Source organism: Microtus ochrogaster, chromosome 22, assembly GCF_000317375.1.
Source record: "Microtus ochrogaster isolate Prairie Vole_2 chromosome 22, MicOch1.0, whole genome shotgun sequence".
Classification (NCBI taxonomy): domain Eukaryota; kingdom Metazoa; phylum Chordata; class Mammalia; order Rodentia; family Cricetidae; genus Microtus; species Microtus ochrogaster.
The window spans coordinates 33,475,197-33,490,256 of NC_022023.1; the positions used below are offsets into that span (position 1 = coordinate 33,475,197).

At 39.9% G+C, this 15,060-nt stretch overlaps 1 protein-coding gene across 1 annotated transcript in view; it reads right to left on the reverse strand.

Annotated features, from left to right (window-relative positions):
* Positions 1-11,197, reverse strand: part of Ano5 (anoctamin 5) — a 137,751-nt gene extending 126,554 nt beyond the window's left edge. Inside the window, exon 1 of the mRNA XM_013350251.2 lies at positions 11,124-11,197. Coding sequence (XP_013205705.1) covers positions 11,124-11,197 — 74 coding nt within the window. The remainder of the gene's footprint in view (positions 1-11,123) is intronic.
* Between the last annotated feature and the right edge of the window lie 3,863 nt (positions 11,198-15,060).

The window sequence follows — 15,060 nt, forward strand, 5'->3', positions numbered from 1 at the left end:
AAGAAGAAGAAGAAGAAGAAGAAGAAGAAGAAGAAGAAGAAGAAGAAGAAGAAGAAGAAGAAGAACAAGAACAAGAACAAGAACAAGAACAAGAACAAGAACAAGAACAAGAAGAAGAACAAGAACAAGAACAAGAACAAGAACAAGAACAAGAACAAGAACAAGAACAAGAACAAGAACAAGAACAAGAACAAGAACAAGAAGAAGTTGTTGTTGTTGCTCTCTGGTCAATATGCCTCAAGGGGACTCTTGCAGTCAGCTTGAAACAATGCAGGTGATGTGGCACTCCCATATCCTGCTTGTAGACTAGGGATCCATGGCATGAATTTTCCACATTTTTATTTATAAACTTTTCATTTTTCCTATGTAATTAAAAGCTGTATTGAGTTATATGCTATAAATGGCATGAGTTTGAGAAATATGTAATCATGAAACCCTGAACTGTGTGATCCAAATTTCTTTAAATTGCATCTTATTAAAAATAATTACCATCTCCAAAGGGGCAAAATAAAATGTAAATTCCTCATAAAATTTTCTGTGAAAATTCAGTGTTGTGTGATTATAAAACCCATGAGGTTTGGTGCACAGGGGCATCTTGACCAATGTTGTTCTGTACTTATTTTCTGTGTTGTTTTCTACACATTTTTATGCACCTCAGCAGTACAATGGGCACAGAGTAGATGCTGAGGACAAGTGGAATGAACAAATAAATCCAATGCTATAGCCAACAGAAGAAAAAGTAATTTATTATAAGTTCATTAAGGTAATTGCATTTCCTTTCCTTCATCTCTTTCCTTACCCAGCAACTTTCACATATTAATTCAGTTCCCAAGAACAGTTTCCTATCAGAAGCAGAAGATGCTATCCAATTGATGTGAGAAGTTTGGTTCATTAAGCAGCACTGTTTCTCATTATATATGAAGAAATTAGATTAAGGATTCCTAATCAATCTCTTGTGAGTTTGATTGGTGTCAGCCAGTCCTCAGGAATCGGATCAACTTAAAATAAATGAATAGGTGAGAATTGTTGACATGCAGAAGATGAGGATTGGATACTAGACCCAGGGAGACTTTGCAAGGAACCAGGTGAACCTGTCAACATCCTTCTTCCTAGGGAACTGGTCTAAAATAAGATAGAGAGTGATTGAGAAAAACACCTTCTATTGACGTATGGCCTCCACAGGCATATGCACGAACACATACACACACACTTTGAAGTTATGAAATAAATATTTTTTTGATGTTCTTGTTGCCAAATGTAGGGTAGGTTTATACAAAGTGAACTTTCTCACAGTACACAATTATGTTCCAAAAATCAAGTGGAGTGCTGGTTCAGTAGAGAGCACTGGACTAGCAAAACCACAGACATCAGGGATAGACACACAGAGACCACGGGACACTTTCTAAACCCCGACATTTATCTTGTGATTCAGAACAATTACAGCCATTTGATATCATTAAATTTCCTTTATTAGCTGTTTATCTGAATACTGTTGTCTCAAATGTGCATCTGAATAGGAAAATGGGCCCAAATTAAAAGAGCAAAATATAAGAAACAGATAAATTAATTAACAAGATGGATTGCAACTTAGAGAGGGAATGTTGGTGCAGTAATACAGAAGGGAGGCAGAGTTCTGCAGGTTTCTGCTTCCAAGGGTCTGGCTGCAAAACCTTTTAGCACACAGTTTTGGTGAATCCTATTCAGATGTAAATTTGAGACAACAGATTTTTGTTTAATTTTTCAAAGCTACTTCCACAGGACATCAAGCAATGACTGACCCAGAGCAGGCATCAAACACATGCTAAGCACAGAAATGAATTTGTGTTCGACTTTTCTTTTATAGAAATTATGGTTTCAAGGCTTTACATGTTTTATTCAAGACATTTTTAAAATGTCCTATCCAACCTATGTCAATGAACAGCCTGGTGGCTCTGCCAGACTCCCAGCCTCCTTCAGGGTCTTTCTCACTGGAAGCCCGTTACCTTTCTTTTTTCTTTACTTCTTCTTTTCTCCTTCCTTCCTTCCTTCCTTCCTTCCTTCCTTCCTTCCTTCCTTCCTTCCTTCTTTCTTTCTTTCTTTCCTTTTTGATTTTTTAAATTGTTTTAATTGAGCTATATTTTTCTCCATTTCACTCACTTCCTCCCTCTTCCCCTTCTACCCTCTCCCATGATCTCCATGCTCACAATTTCCTCAGGAGATTGTCTTTTTCTATTTCCTATATGGATTAGATCCATGTATGTCTCTTTTACGGTCCTCTTTGTTGCCTAGATTCTCTGGGATTGTGAATTTTCAGCTGATTTTCCTTTGCTTTATGTCTAAAAGCCACCTATGAGTGAATATATGTTATATTTTTCTTTTTGGGTCTGGGTTACCTCACTCAATATAATGTTTTTGAGATCTATCCATTTGCCCACAACTTTCAAGATGTCATTTTTTTTCTGCTGTATAGTACTCTATTGTGTAAATGTTCCTCATCCATTCTTCAGTTGAGGGGCATTTGGGTTGTTTCCAGGTTCTGGCTATGACAAATAATGCTGCTATGAACATAGTTGAGCACATGTCCTTGTGGTATGATTGAGCATCCTTTGTTTTTTTTTTTTGTTGTTGTTGTTGTTTTTGTTTTTTCGAGACAGGGTTTCTCTGTAGCTTTGGAGCCTGTCCTGGAACTCCCTTTGTAGACCAGGCTAGCCTCGAACTCACAGAGATCCTCCTGCCTCTGCGTCCCAAGTGCTGGGATTAAAGGCGTGAGCCACCACCGCCTGGCGCATCCTTTGGATATATACCCAAAAGTGGTATTGCTGGTTCTTGAGGTAGGTTGTTTCTTAATTTTCTGAGAAATAGCCGTACTGATTTCCTCTGACCCTACTTCTAGATGCACTGTCTGCTGCTGTTAGTCACTCTCCTCACTACTGTGACTCTAAGTGCGCAGCAAAGGAGCTGAAGTGGTAAAGGGGTGAGGGAATGAAGGGTTGCTTTTGCTCATGGCCACGAGCAGGTTGAACTGATTTGTGTGGATGAGGAGGCTGAAGGCAATTTGAAGAATGGCAGAGAGCACAGTACGATGCTTCATGCCTGGGTTGAGGGATCCAGAGTAAGACTAGGAACTACAGTGTACTTATCTATACTCTCTGGATATTATTATTCCTGGCATCCTCTCTCTCCAAATACTTGAAGAAATATCTCAGCAAACAAAATACCACAGGATATAGGAGCATGTTGTTTGCATATGAGGCTGTGATGGTAGCTCTTCACAATCGAGTTGACTGAAATAAGATTCACTCATGAAATACATCTGCAGGTATATCCATGAGGGGCTTTCTGGAGAGATCTTAGCAAGGAAATAAATCTGTCCTGGACACTGGTGATACCACCCCATGGGTTAGAGACCAACACTGAATAATGGGCAAATGAGAAGACTAGTAACACACATTCTGCTTCCCCGATGTGCCCAGATGTTACCCAACAGACTTATCCTCCTGCACAGCTGCTAATACTCCTGCCCCTAAGTCCTTCCCACTTGCTCATGCTATCACTTCTGTTCACACTGTCTCCTGCATCTGAAACAAATATTCACTGAAACTGAGTTCCCAAAGCATTAAACATAAGAAAGGTTACCATCGGCATCATTCCAATTATCCTGTATTTCAATTACTTACAACTCACTATCTCACTTTTTAATTTATTAAATTTATATTACATTTTCATGATAAAATATCATTTATATAAAAAACCCTGTACTTCTTGGTTTATTCACTGGCAGAAAACATTTCAAATGTGCTTTCTGCATATCCTCAGAGATTTAGGAAGCTATGGACACGGATCAGTGTATGTTATATATGCATATTTACAGGACTTAAATCAGACTACTAAATAGCTATTTTTTACTTGGGACCTCAAGTCAGTGTTTTATATCAGTTATAATACCTCTGCCTTATTACTTGAAATAGTTCAGGATTTTTTTTTCAATTAAGTGTTCTGAGATGAATTTATTGCACTTCTTATTAAGCGCTGGATATTTATCATTCATCCTCCCTGGTTCATCTTTTACTTTGTCCTATTTAACCCACCTTCTTATGCTTCACCCTACTCTCTGCCATGTCAGCTTCAATGTTTTATACATAGACTGACTCAACAAGAATGGGTAGGTGTCATGGGAACCAAGCAATACTTTGTAGTGGTTATATATGAATGTCAACCCTACGCTCTAAGGCTCTCCCCATGTTGCTGTTCATTTCTGTGATTATTGCTCTAACAGCTACTCAATGTCCTATGAACCACACTCTGTTAGATAACATAAAAGGCTACCCATTATTCCTTTAATTTCCATTTAATGACGTTTGTCTTATCCTTGTAGATGAAGTGATAACCTGAGTGAGTGGCGGAGGTAGTACAGGGAGGCATATTCTTCTCATAAGTTTAACGTTTTAGAGTCACCATACTGCAGTAAGTTCCAGAATCCATCAAATAACAAACAACACGAAGTTTAGTGAATAAAAGTCTCAACATTTTTTGAAATGTGAAGTTTCTGCTTCTGCTACCAGGAGGAGAGGTTGAATTTGAACTGGCCTTGTGATGCAAAATGAACTACAGAACATGCAGGAAATCATGTCTAACTCATAAATCAAAACTTCCCAAGAAACCCACATCTGATTTTTTTTTCCCTTAGAAACTGGTGAATACTGTGTGAAACCACTGGGATAAGGAAAGAGAAGCCTCCATGGCAGATATGACACCTATAGAGACCTGTAAGAGGGGAGAGACCTCACAGAGAGAAAGACTGGCATGATAGTAGCCATGGATGCCTGTGTGCGGAATGAGAACCCATAGAGAGGGACTTCCTTGATAGCTACTACCTATGGCCAGATGTAAGAGCAAAGCCATGTTAAATTACTGCGGTGGTATAATATCTGTATTTTGATAAATTAATCTTGCCTTAAGAAGATCAGAGGCAAAGCTAAAAGCATTAGAGTTTAGGTGATGGTGATGCACATTTTTAATTCCAGGATTTGGGAGACAGAGGTAGATGGATCTGTGTGAGGTCAAGACCACTCTGGGATACACAAGACCAATGCAGAAACAAATCCATGTGGGGTGGTTCACACCTTTAATCCCAGTCCGAGGGAGTCACATGCCTTTAATCCCAGCACTAGAGGGACTATGAAATGGGAAGGGAGAGAGTGGTTTAGTCTGCTTAGTCTGCAATTGCCCAACCTTGGTAGAGGTAAAACTTCTCCAGTGGCTTAGGTGCTTTGATTTTCTGGTTTTCAGATTGAACCCTGATTTCTGTCTCTGGGTTTTTATTATTAGTGCTACAGATTACCTTGGTTTATCTGATTTGCCAGGAGATTTTCTAGTGGTTTAGTGAATCCAGACCAGATCTAAAGGAAAACTTCCCCACGGCACTCAGCTCAGGAAGCTGGCTCCAAACACTGAAAAATAAAATGGCTGTTGATTTAATGCTCCAACTTGTGGTGGATTTTGAAAACAGCCACAGAAACTGAAGCAGTTATGGTAGCACAGCTTTTGCTCCATCCTGTAACGATGACAACTGCCCCCTCCTGGAAATGAAGAATGCGGAGGCAATCTCAGGATATTGCCCGTTGTGTATGAGCTTCTTAACAACCTATCACCTACATTTTGAGTGCAAGATTTCCTTCTAATCACCTATGTTTATATATACAGAATGCAAGCCTAGTAGCAGAAACACTAGTCTAGATCTAGAGGAATTTTCATACATACTACCATGGACAAAGCTTAACTGCGACAGTATTAGAAATTAGCTAGGACACACAACAAAAGGAAAAAACTATTGGACCACAGTCTTACAACCCTGGGTTACAAATGACGGAATCAGTGGGTAAAGATTTATACCCATCTATGCATACTAATTCAGATTAATTATTAGACTAAAAAGAGTTATAATATACTTTACATTGAACGAACACCTGTATATTTTTAAAATATTTATTCCTGAGAATTTCCTATATGTATACAATGAAGTATGAATGCATCTACCTCCCGTTTCACCTCCAGCTGTCTCTGGAACCCTCCCAACGTGCCCCCTTCCAACTTCAGGTTTCTTTGAGGGGAGGTAATCCAATAAAACTAGCTAGTACCGCCCATACGTACATGACTGTGGGACTATCTAGTGGTGGATGGGAAAGCTACCAGTTGCCACATCTCAAAAAAGAGTGATTCTATCTCCCCCAGGAACTATCACTGCCTAAAGCTTCTCAGCATGTGGCCTAGATATCATCCACATGATCTGTGCTGGGAATTTCAGACCTTGAGTTAATGCAGGTAACACAGTGCTGTGAGCTCATAAGTACAAATTTAATTCATTTGTACAATTGTTTCAAATTTATGCTTCTCCCTGTTTCCTAGTCAAGATGTAAAGATTATGCATTTGGTTAGAAGATCATTATATTGGTACATTTCAATCCCTAGAATACTTGTGTGCCATTTCACCCTGGCCTTGGCAACAGCCTAACTGGTTACTGTGCCTTCCATGTGTACAGTGTGCTTTGCCTAAGATGTTTGTAAGGTAGTCACACACTCAATATAAAAATACAGATACCCATGTCCATGTCACAACAATCCTCCCCATCCTCCAGTTCTGACATTTATCCTGCCCTTCTTCCATTGAAGAATTAGATCTGAAACTCACAGTTGTTCATTGATCACATGTTACATATAAACAAAGGAAGATTGAACATGACGTTGACCTGGGTTTAAATTCTACCTGTACAGAAAGCTCATTGTGTTTGGGGATATTTTTTTTCATCTCTGCTTTTTCACAAGCAGCTATGGATAATGACAATTTGCTTGTGGGTTTATTTCCGATTACAGGTCCACATCACAGTCCATTATTGAAGGAATTCATCAGAGCAGAAACTCAAGCAACTGTGGAAGAACACTGCTTACTAGCTGGTTCCACATGGCTTGCTCAACCTGATTTTCTATATACTGGAGGGGCACTGCCTGGGTTGACACCACCCACAATGGGCGAGGCCCTCCCATATCAATCACCAGTCAAGAAAATACCCCACAGGATTCCGCCCCGGCCTCCCTTTCTCGGCTGAGGTTCTCTATTCTCAAATAACTAGCTTGCATTAAGGTGACATAATGCTATAAAGATGCCAGAAACTTTCCATTAAGCCACAGTCTTGTGGCAATACATAGATTAATACAAATGGGTCAGTTTAAGATGTAAGAACTAGCTGGGAATACCCCTAAGCCATAGGCCAAATAGTGTTGTCATTAATAAAGCTTTTGTGTGATTATTCAGGTCTGGGTAGCTGGGAAACCAATGTGCAGTCTTCAATTATAATTCTAGAATACATGTGTGCCATTACACACTGGTCTTGCCAACAGTCTAACGGGACTCTGCGCCTTCTGTGTGTACAGTGTGTACAGAGATGTCTGTAAGGTACCCACACACACACAATACAGGTTAAATCTTACAATAGGTATGGTACTTAGCACAACTGATCTTTCAACCTTCAAATTATTTGAGTGATTATCAAAAAAGCAAAAAGTGTTTGGCCTCATTAAAACAACATTTATTTTAGGATTTTATTGTTTAATTTTGGTTGTGTTCAACTCAGTTATTTTATGTTAGATAAAAGTGGGAACAGAGAAGAATAAGTGAATTACGCGATGCACAATTTCCCCGCTACATAATAATTACACACAAATTAACCTTTCAGGGAGCAATCTTGTTGTCTTCCTGGCTGCCCTGAGCTCTCCAATCATCCCACTTTGGAGCAGATATGCTCTGGGAAGATTTAAGGTGCTCCAAGATCAGTCTACTTTTCTCCTGTTCAGATTTACTTGTAGAGTCTTGAAACTCACAATAGTAAGTAGATAAAATATGTTCTATGACAAAATACCTTAAAATTTTATTATTTAAAAAATTTGCAAATAAAGATATCACATGATGTTTTATGCAAGTTGATGCCAAGCTTATTATTTTTCTGTCTGCCATGGAGTTTTCTTTTCTTTTGGTTTAGGTGGTGACTGACACCATGAAATATATTTGATGATGAAAATGAAATATTTGATGTGAGGCTGCTCAGCTCCATGCCAAACTGCAATTTCAGCTGCAGAGAACTTCAGTGAGTTGTACAGATTTGGGATCTGGCTAATTTTCGTGTGTGATGTTCTTATTCTATAGAAAATTTAAACCAAATGTGTACTTTTCTGAGAATACACATGTAAATAAGTGTGTTAGTTTGTAGACATCTTACGAGCTTGATGAAAGGGTCTTCTTTCTTTTTCATTATTTTTGACTTTATTATTCTCTCATATGTTACATCCTGACTGTAGCTTCCCTCCCTCCACCTCCTGACAGGTAAAAGCAGGCCTCCCGGGGCCATCAACCAAATATGGCATAACTAGCCACCATAAGACCAGGCACAGAGTCTCACATTGAGGCTGAATGAGGCAACTCAGTAAGAGGAAAAGGGTCCCAAAGGCACGCAGAAGAGTCAGAGACTGCTCCTGCTCCACTGTAAAAGATCAAAAGGGTCTTCTTATATATGTCCTTTCTTATGGCACTGACTAAGACAATTTTGAGTTAGTTTTTTTGTTTGTTTGTTTTTATGGTGCTGGGGAATGTGCCTGATTGGTAAAACCTCTGTCATTTAGAGCCTTGTGTATATTAGGCAAAGCCTCTGTCACTGAGATACATCTCTAGTTATTTGTGCTGGGTTTTATTAAATGAGATACATGTTGTAATATTTCTCTCTCTTAAAAAAAAGAGCATGTGGGGGATGGGTGGGGGTGTACATGTATGTGTAGCTTCATGTGAAAAGAGCTGCACATATCTCTCTGTGTGTGCAATGAGGTCAGAGGACAACTCCAAGTGTCATTCCTCAAACTCTTCCTTTTGTATGATTTAGGAGCTTGGCCCAGCTCCTTGCCAGGTGAGTAGACTGGCTGCTAAGGAGGCTTCCTGAAATATGTCTGCCTCCATCTCTACTCTCACCACCACTGGGATTACAGGTGCATGCTGCTGCCACACCTAGGTTCTCAGGTGGGTCCTGGGAGCTCCAAACACATGTCCTCATGTTTGTAAGGCCAATGCCACATTCTCAGATCCACAATGTATTACTTATACTGCAGTTCAAATTCTATTGGAGGAAGATGGCCCCCTTCGATCTGTTTCAGGGGGCTTGAGCTTCATATTGCGTTTATTCTGTTGAGTGGGGCATTAAAGATAATTTGCAAGTGGAGAAAGTGTGTGTTGTTTTCCCCACTTCCCTAGAGTTATTCAATACATATTAAAGAAAGTTAATGGTCTCAGAAGGAAGTTAGTTTTGAAAAAAGAAGCAACTCTCATGCGTTCAGCTTCCTCCTAGTGGGATGGAGTGAGAAAGGTCTCCTACTGTTGCCTATAAGCTCAGACCTTAAACATTTGGTCCCCAGTTAGTGGCTCTGTTTGGGGAGGTTAAGAAGAAGCAAGTCTCTCTAGAAGAAATCTATCACTTGGGGGCCAGTTTTGGGAGTTTAAAGTTCCCCACTTCTGGCTCTCTTTCTGCTTCCTGTTTGCTGTTAAAGATGTGATCTTCAAGTTTCCTGCCCCTGCCACCGTGCCTGAGACTTGCTGCCATGCTTCTCGCCCAGCATGATGGAATCTTAAGACCCCCAGAATCCCGTTGTGTCATTCTCCCTTCTAGAGCATGCTATTGGCTGTAGTGTTTGATCGCAGCAACAGAAGAGTGACTGATATACCTACTGTAGTCTTTCATCTCTCTGCATTTATTACTGGGCAGGTTTGGAAAACGCCTTTCTTGAATGTACTCTGGTGCTCTGTGACCCCAGGTAATGCACGCATTCCATGCTTGAGCAGTTCTTTTTGAGATGGACAATAGGCTGTCCTCCAGCTGGATAAAGTGACAGAGCATTTGTTAGGAGGAGAAGAGGCAAAAACTGGTTCTGAGATGAAGTTCCCAAGGCAGTTGCATTAAGCAGACCTTCAATTTCTGGTTCTTAGCAGGCTTTAGAATTTATAAACTATTTTCTTACCCACAGCAAGGTCTGAACACCACATACTTTCACCACTGGGGGTAAATTAGCTTTCCCTTTGCCAAATATGACCTTCTTTGACTGGCATAGATTTAGAATAAATGTTTACTATCACAGTCACTTTGGAATGTAGGCTCTTTTTTCATATTTAATTAGCAGATAAATATTATGCATATTCAAGGGAAATGAGGCTATAGAATATGGATTCTCAAGTACAGTACTTCAAATACTAACTGAAATTAATTCACACAAATATGCACAGTGAAGATGCCCATACATATCATATATATATATAATGTCATTATTTATATGAGATCATTTTAAAGCTCAATGCCACACAGAAAGCTCTGCAAGGAAATGGTGTCATAGTTTATAGACTCATCACAGACTCTTTTAAGGATATCATCTTTTTTACTACCTTTTGGTTTCTCATATCCAGGAGGCATTGTTGGAATGGAGCAGGCCTAAGACTAAGCAGGAGTTATTTATTACACAGACTACGAAGCGTCCAAATTTGTCTCTCTCGATTCTCTAAGTTTGAGGCTAGCTGAGAGTCAGCTCCAGAACACCAAGGTATACACAGAGAACTCCATATTGTCTTTAGGGAACTTCCTAGGAGCTCAAGGGCCCAAGAGTTGGTCTTTCTGTTTCCTTCAAAGCATTGAGAAATGGGCAGGTGGTGAGAGACTGCATCCGGCATGTGTCATATGGCCACTTCTGCCTTAGTGTTTCTAAGGACCAGTCCTCAGAGGTCCCGCCTACTTCTCAGTTCTCATATCACCGACTCTCCTACCTCAATACTTACAGTTTGAAACCTACAAACAGCATCACACAATCTGGGCAATGCCATCCCTGCGGTAGTAAAGACAAGATCCCATTGCTGAGATCAGAAGGGACTGGAAAATCAGAAATATCATGGAGAAACACTGATTAGCAACACTGAATAGGGCTATTGTGTCGCTTCTGTGATAAAATAAGTGCGACATAACCATCGTCTATGCAGAAAAAAATGTAGGCTATGAAGTAGCTTTTAGGAATCTAATCTAGCTGATTGCAAGTACAGAGGGATGAGGCCACTGTCCTCAAACGCTCACCTCCCGTTACTCTTTATTATTCGCTCCTGTGCTCCCCTTTCCCCTTCCTTTTCCGTATCATTGGGAGTCCACATTTTCGTTTTCTATCCTTTTTGTATTTTCTACATAAAATACAAAACATGCGGTATCTGTCTTCATGAGGCGGACTTTTGAACCTAACATCGTGATCACTGGTTGTGTTCATTCTCCTGCCAAGAACATGATTTGATTCTTTACAGCTGGGAAAGCCTCCCTGAGCCTAATGCGTCAAGCTGTTTCCTAGCTAATTGGCTTCTTTCCTCTTCTCTTGCTTCCTAGGTGAGAGTGATTTTTGTGTATCCTGGTGTTTGACAGCTTGTTTTTTACTTTGGATATTTTTAATAAATTTTACAAAAATAACATCTTTTGACTGTAGGAAACTATTTTAAAATGATACCAACATCAAATAAGAGTAGGCATGAGAAAAGACATAAAAGAAAAAAATATCAACAAAGCTCCCATGTTTGCATTCTATTTCCCATATATTTTGAAAGTTTAATGTCCTATTTTCTGTCACATGACAGCATCTGTTGGTTGTCTTATAAATACAATTAGTTTTGAATGTTTAGCCTTCATATTAAAGGCACACTTGTTTTGTGCACTTTGTTTGGAGTCTGGTCGCACAGTTGCTCTTGCCGCTTTTAACCATCTATTTTGGGGGGCGGTATGGTGGTGAGACATGATCTCTGTTATTGTGTTCTGGTAATGACCATGCATTCCTTTCAGTTTGTAAAGATTAGCTTGTCTGGATGTAGTATTTCCATTTGTTAGTTCCTCTTTTTTTGGTCAGCCCTGTGGCTAACTCAACTCATGCAGGCCTGGAGACTAACGTCCCTGCTGACAAGCATGACTCTGGGTGAATCAAAACACGTTTACCTCGTATTTGGTCTTCGAGTCTTTAATAAGCCTCTCTTTGCCTCTCTCCTTTGAGAGCTTGAGAATGAGGTCATGGGATAGACTTGGCTTAGTTAAAAATAACCACGGCCACATTTGGCTTCCGTACTTAGATATAAGCTTGGGTTGCTCTGTTACTATTTTAAAAATAGCATCTCCATCTCTTCAGCATCCGTGCCCCGCTTGTATCTCTGTAACCCTCAACTTGTACTTTTAGCGCGGTTCCAAAATTCAGATAAGCACTTTTTATTCTTCTCCCTTATATCTGTCTTCAAGCTTACCAGCTCTTTCTTCCATTTGATATATTCAGCTGTTGATGTTTTATATCACATTTTGAATTTCATCTAGAGACTATTTCAGTGTGAGTCCTCTGTTTATTTTTGTTTCAGTCTTCTGTTATGTTAATCTGACAGATTACTGAATTGTTTGTGAAATTTTGAAGTTCCTCAAGTTCCTTAAACCATCAATTATAATCTCAGCCAGCAAGTCTTCCCATGTTAGTTGCCGTTTGATTGGCCACCGGCACCTTATTTTGTTGATCATGTGAGCTTATGGTTCTATAAAATGCTTGACTCTAATTGTTTCGTGATCTATGCACTGAAGGATTAGGCACTTCTGTTTCATATATGTTTTTGTTATGTGTCCTTATGAAATTCCTGAGCAGGCTTCTTCTTCTTCTTCTTCTTCTTCTTCTTCTTCTTCTTCTTCTTCTTCTTCTTCTTCTTCTTCTTCTTCTTCTTCCTTTCTTTCTTTCTTTTTTTTTCTGAGTCTATGGTTGCTGTGGTTCTTGTTTCACTACTATTAATAGTAGTATTTGGAGTCTTTAAGTTCAGGGTTTGTATTGGTGTATTGTCATGTTGTGAGCACTAGAGGGCACCCCAGGTTCAAGTTTGTCCGTACCCACACTTGTCAAGAGTCTGGACTGAGTAGAAGTGTTCCTCAAACACTGTAAGCCAGATTTTAGAGTAAATGCTTTCATTTTTTTTTTCCAGATTTAGTACAAAGTTGGACATGGGTTTCCTCTTATTCTCCTTTCTTCAGGACTTTCATTGTAAAGGTGTGTTGAATTAGTCAATTGTCCGCACCTTTCAATATGATTGTGTATTTCTGTCCTCGATCTGTTAAAATGGTGCATTACATTTACTGATTTACATGTCTTGAACCAAACTTGCAACCTGGGTAGAAAACCAATTTGATTGCGATGTGCAATCATCTTACTGTATTATCAAATTCAGTTTGCGAGTCTCTTTTGGATAAGATTAACATCTATATACATCATGGAAACTGGTTTGTAATTTTCTGTGTCTTTATTTGGTTTTAGTATCAGGACATACTGACTTTGAGGCGTGGCTTTGGTTGTGTTCTTTTCTTTTGGTTTTAGGTAATGGTTTGAGAAGTATGGTACGCTGGCAGGTTTGATGTCAACTTGACAACAAGCTGGAGCCATCAGAAAGCAGAAAGCTTCAGTTTAGAAAATGCCTCCATAAGACCAGGCTATAGGTAGGCAATCCTGGAGGGAAGTTTTTAAATTAGTGATTGATGGGGAAGGTAGGTGGAGCCACCTCTGGGATGATGGTACCAAGTTCTATAAGCAAACAGGCTGAGCAAGCCAGGAGGAGCTGTCCAATAAACAGCACTCCTCTGTGGTCTGTGTACCAGCTTGGCCCCCAGGTTCCTGCCCTGCTTGATTTCCATCCCTCACTGCTTTTGAGGATGAGCTGTTCTGTGGAACTGTGGGTGAAATCGACCCTTTCCTTCCCAAATTGCTCTTGGTTACAGCGGTCCATCACAGCTAGAATTAGCCTAGTTAAGACATACTGGCTTTAAATTTTCCTTAAAATTATGATAGAATCCAACAGTGAGTCTCCTCAGTCCTGAGCTTTTGAGATTCCATCTTAACCCAGTTAGAATGACAGTCTCCAAGCAAATAGATGAGAACAAGTGCTAACACAGATGTACAGAAAGAAGAATCCTGAGGATGGAGGTTTCTCAGGAAACCAAGACCAGAGCTAGAACCTGACCACTCCTGGGCATATGTGCTGTGGGACAATGTCAATTATATTTTAAATAAACGTTGATTGGCCAGTAGCCAGGCAGGAAGTATAGGCGCAGTGACCAGGCAGGGGGTAAGGTGGGGCAATGAGAATTCTGGAAAGAGGAAAGTTCTTTCTGCAGTTGTGACCCAGCCACAGAGCAAGCAAGATGTGATTGCCTAGCCAAAAAAGGTACGGAGCCATGTGGCTAACACAGACAAGAATAATGGGCTAATATAATCTATAGGCGTTAATAAGAAGCCTGAGTTAATGGGCCTATTAGTTTATAACTAATGTAGACCTCTGTGTGATTTCTTGGGACCAAATGGCGGGATGGAAAACTCAGTCCACACATATGCCCCAAGGACATGACCACTCCTGGGCATATGTCCCAAGGGTTCTACATCTTCCCACAGTGACACCTGCACATCGATGTATATAGCTACACTGTTCACAGTAACTGAGAAATTGAATCAATCTAGATTTCCATAAAGAGACAAATGGACAATGAAAATGTGGTACAAATAATAACGAGATTTTACTCAGCTATAAAAAATAAAATTATAAAATTTTCAGGAGCACGTATAGATCTGAAAAATATAACGTTTTTTTTTTTCCAGAAAGAGAAATAACCTTTGTTCCTTATCACATTGTCTTAGGGTTTCTATTATTGTGATGAGACCGTGACCATGGCAACTCATATAAAGGAAAACATTTAAGTGGGTGGCTTACAGTTCAGGAGCTCAGTCTATTATCATCAAGGTGGGAAATGGAACCATGGAGGCAGACATGGTACTGGGGAGGTAGCTGAGAGTTCTATATCTTGCCCAGGTAACAGGAAGTGAACTAAACTAGGCTTGGTTTGAGCATAAGAGACCTCAAAGCCTGCCCCCACAGTGACACACTTCCTCTACCAAGGACACACCTACTTCAACAAGGCCACATCTCTTAATAGTGCTACTCCCTATGAGCTTGTGAAGGCCAATTACGTT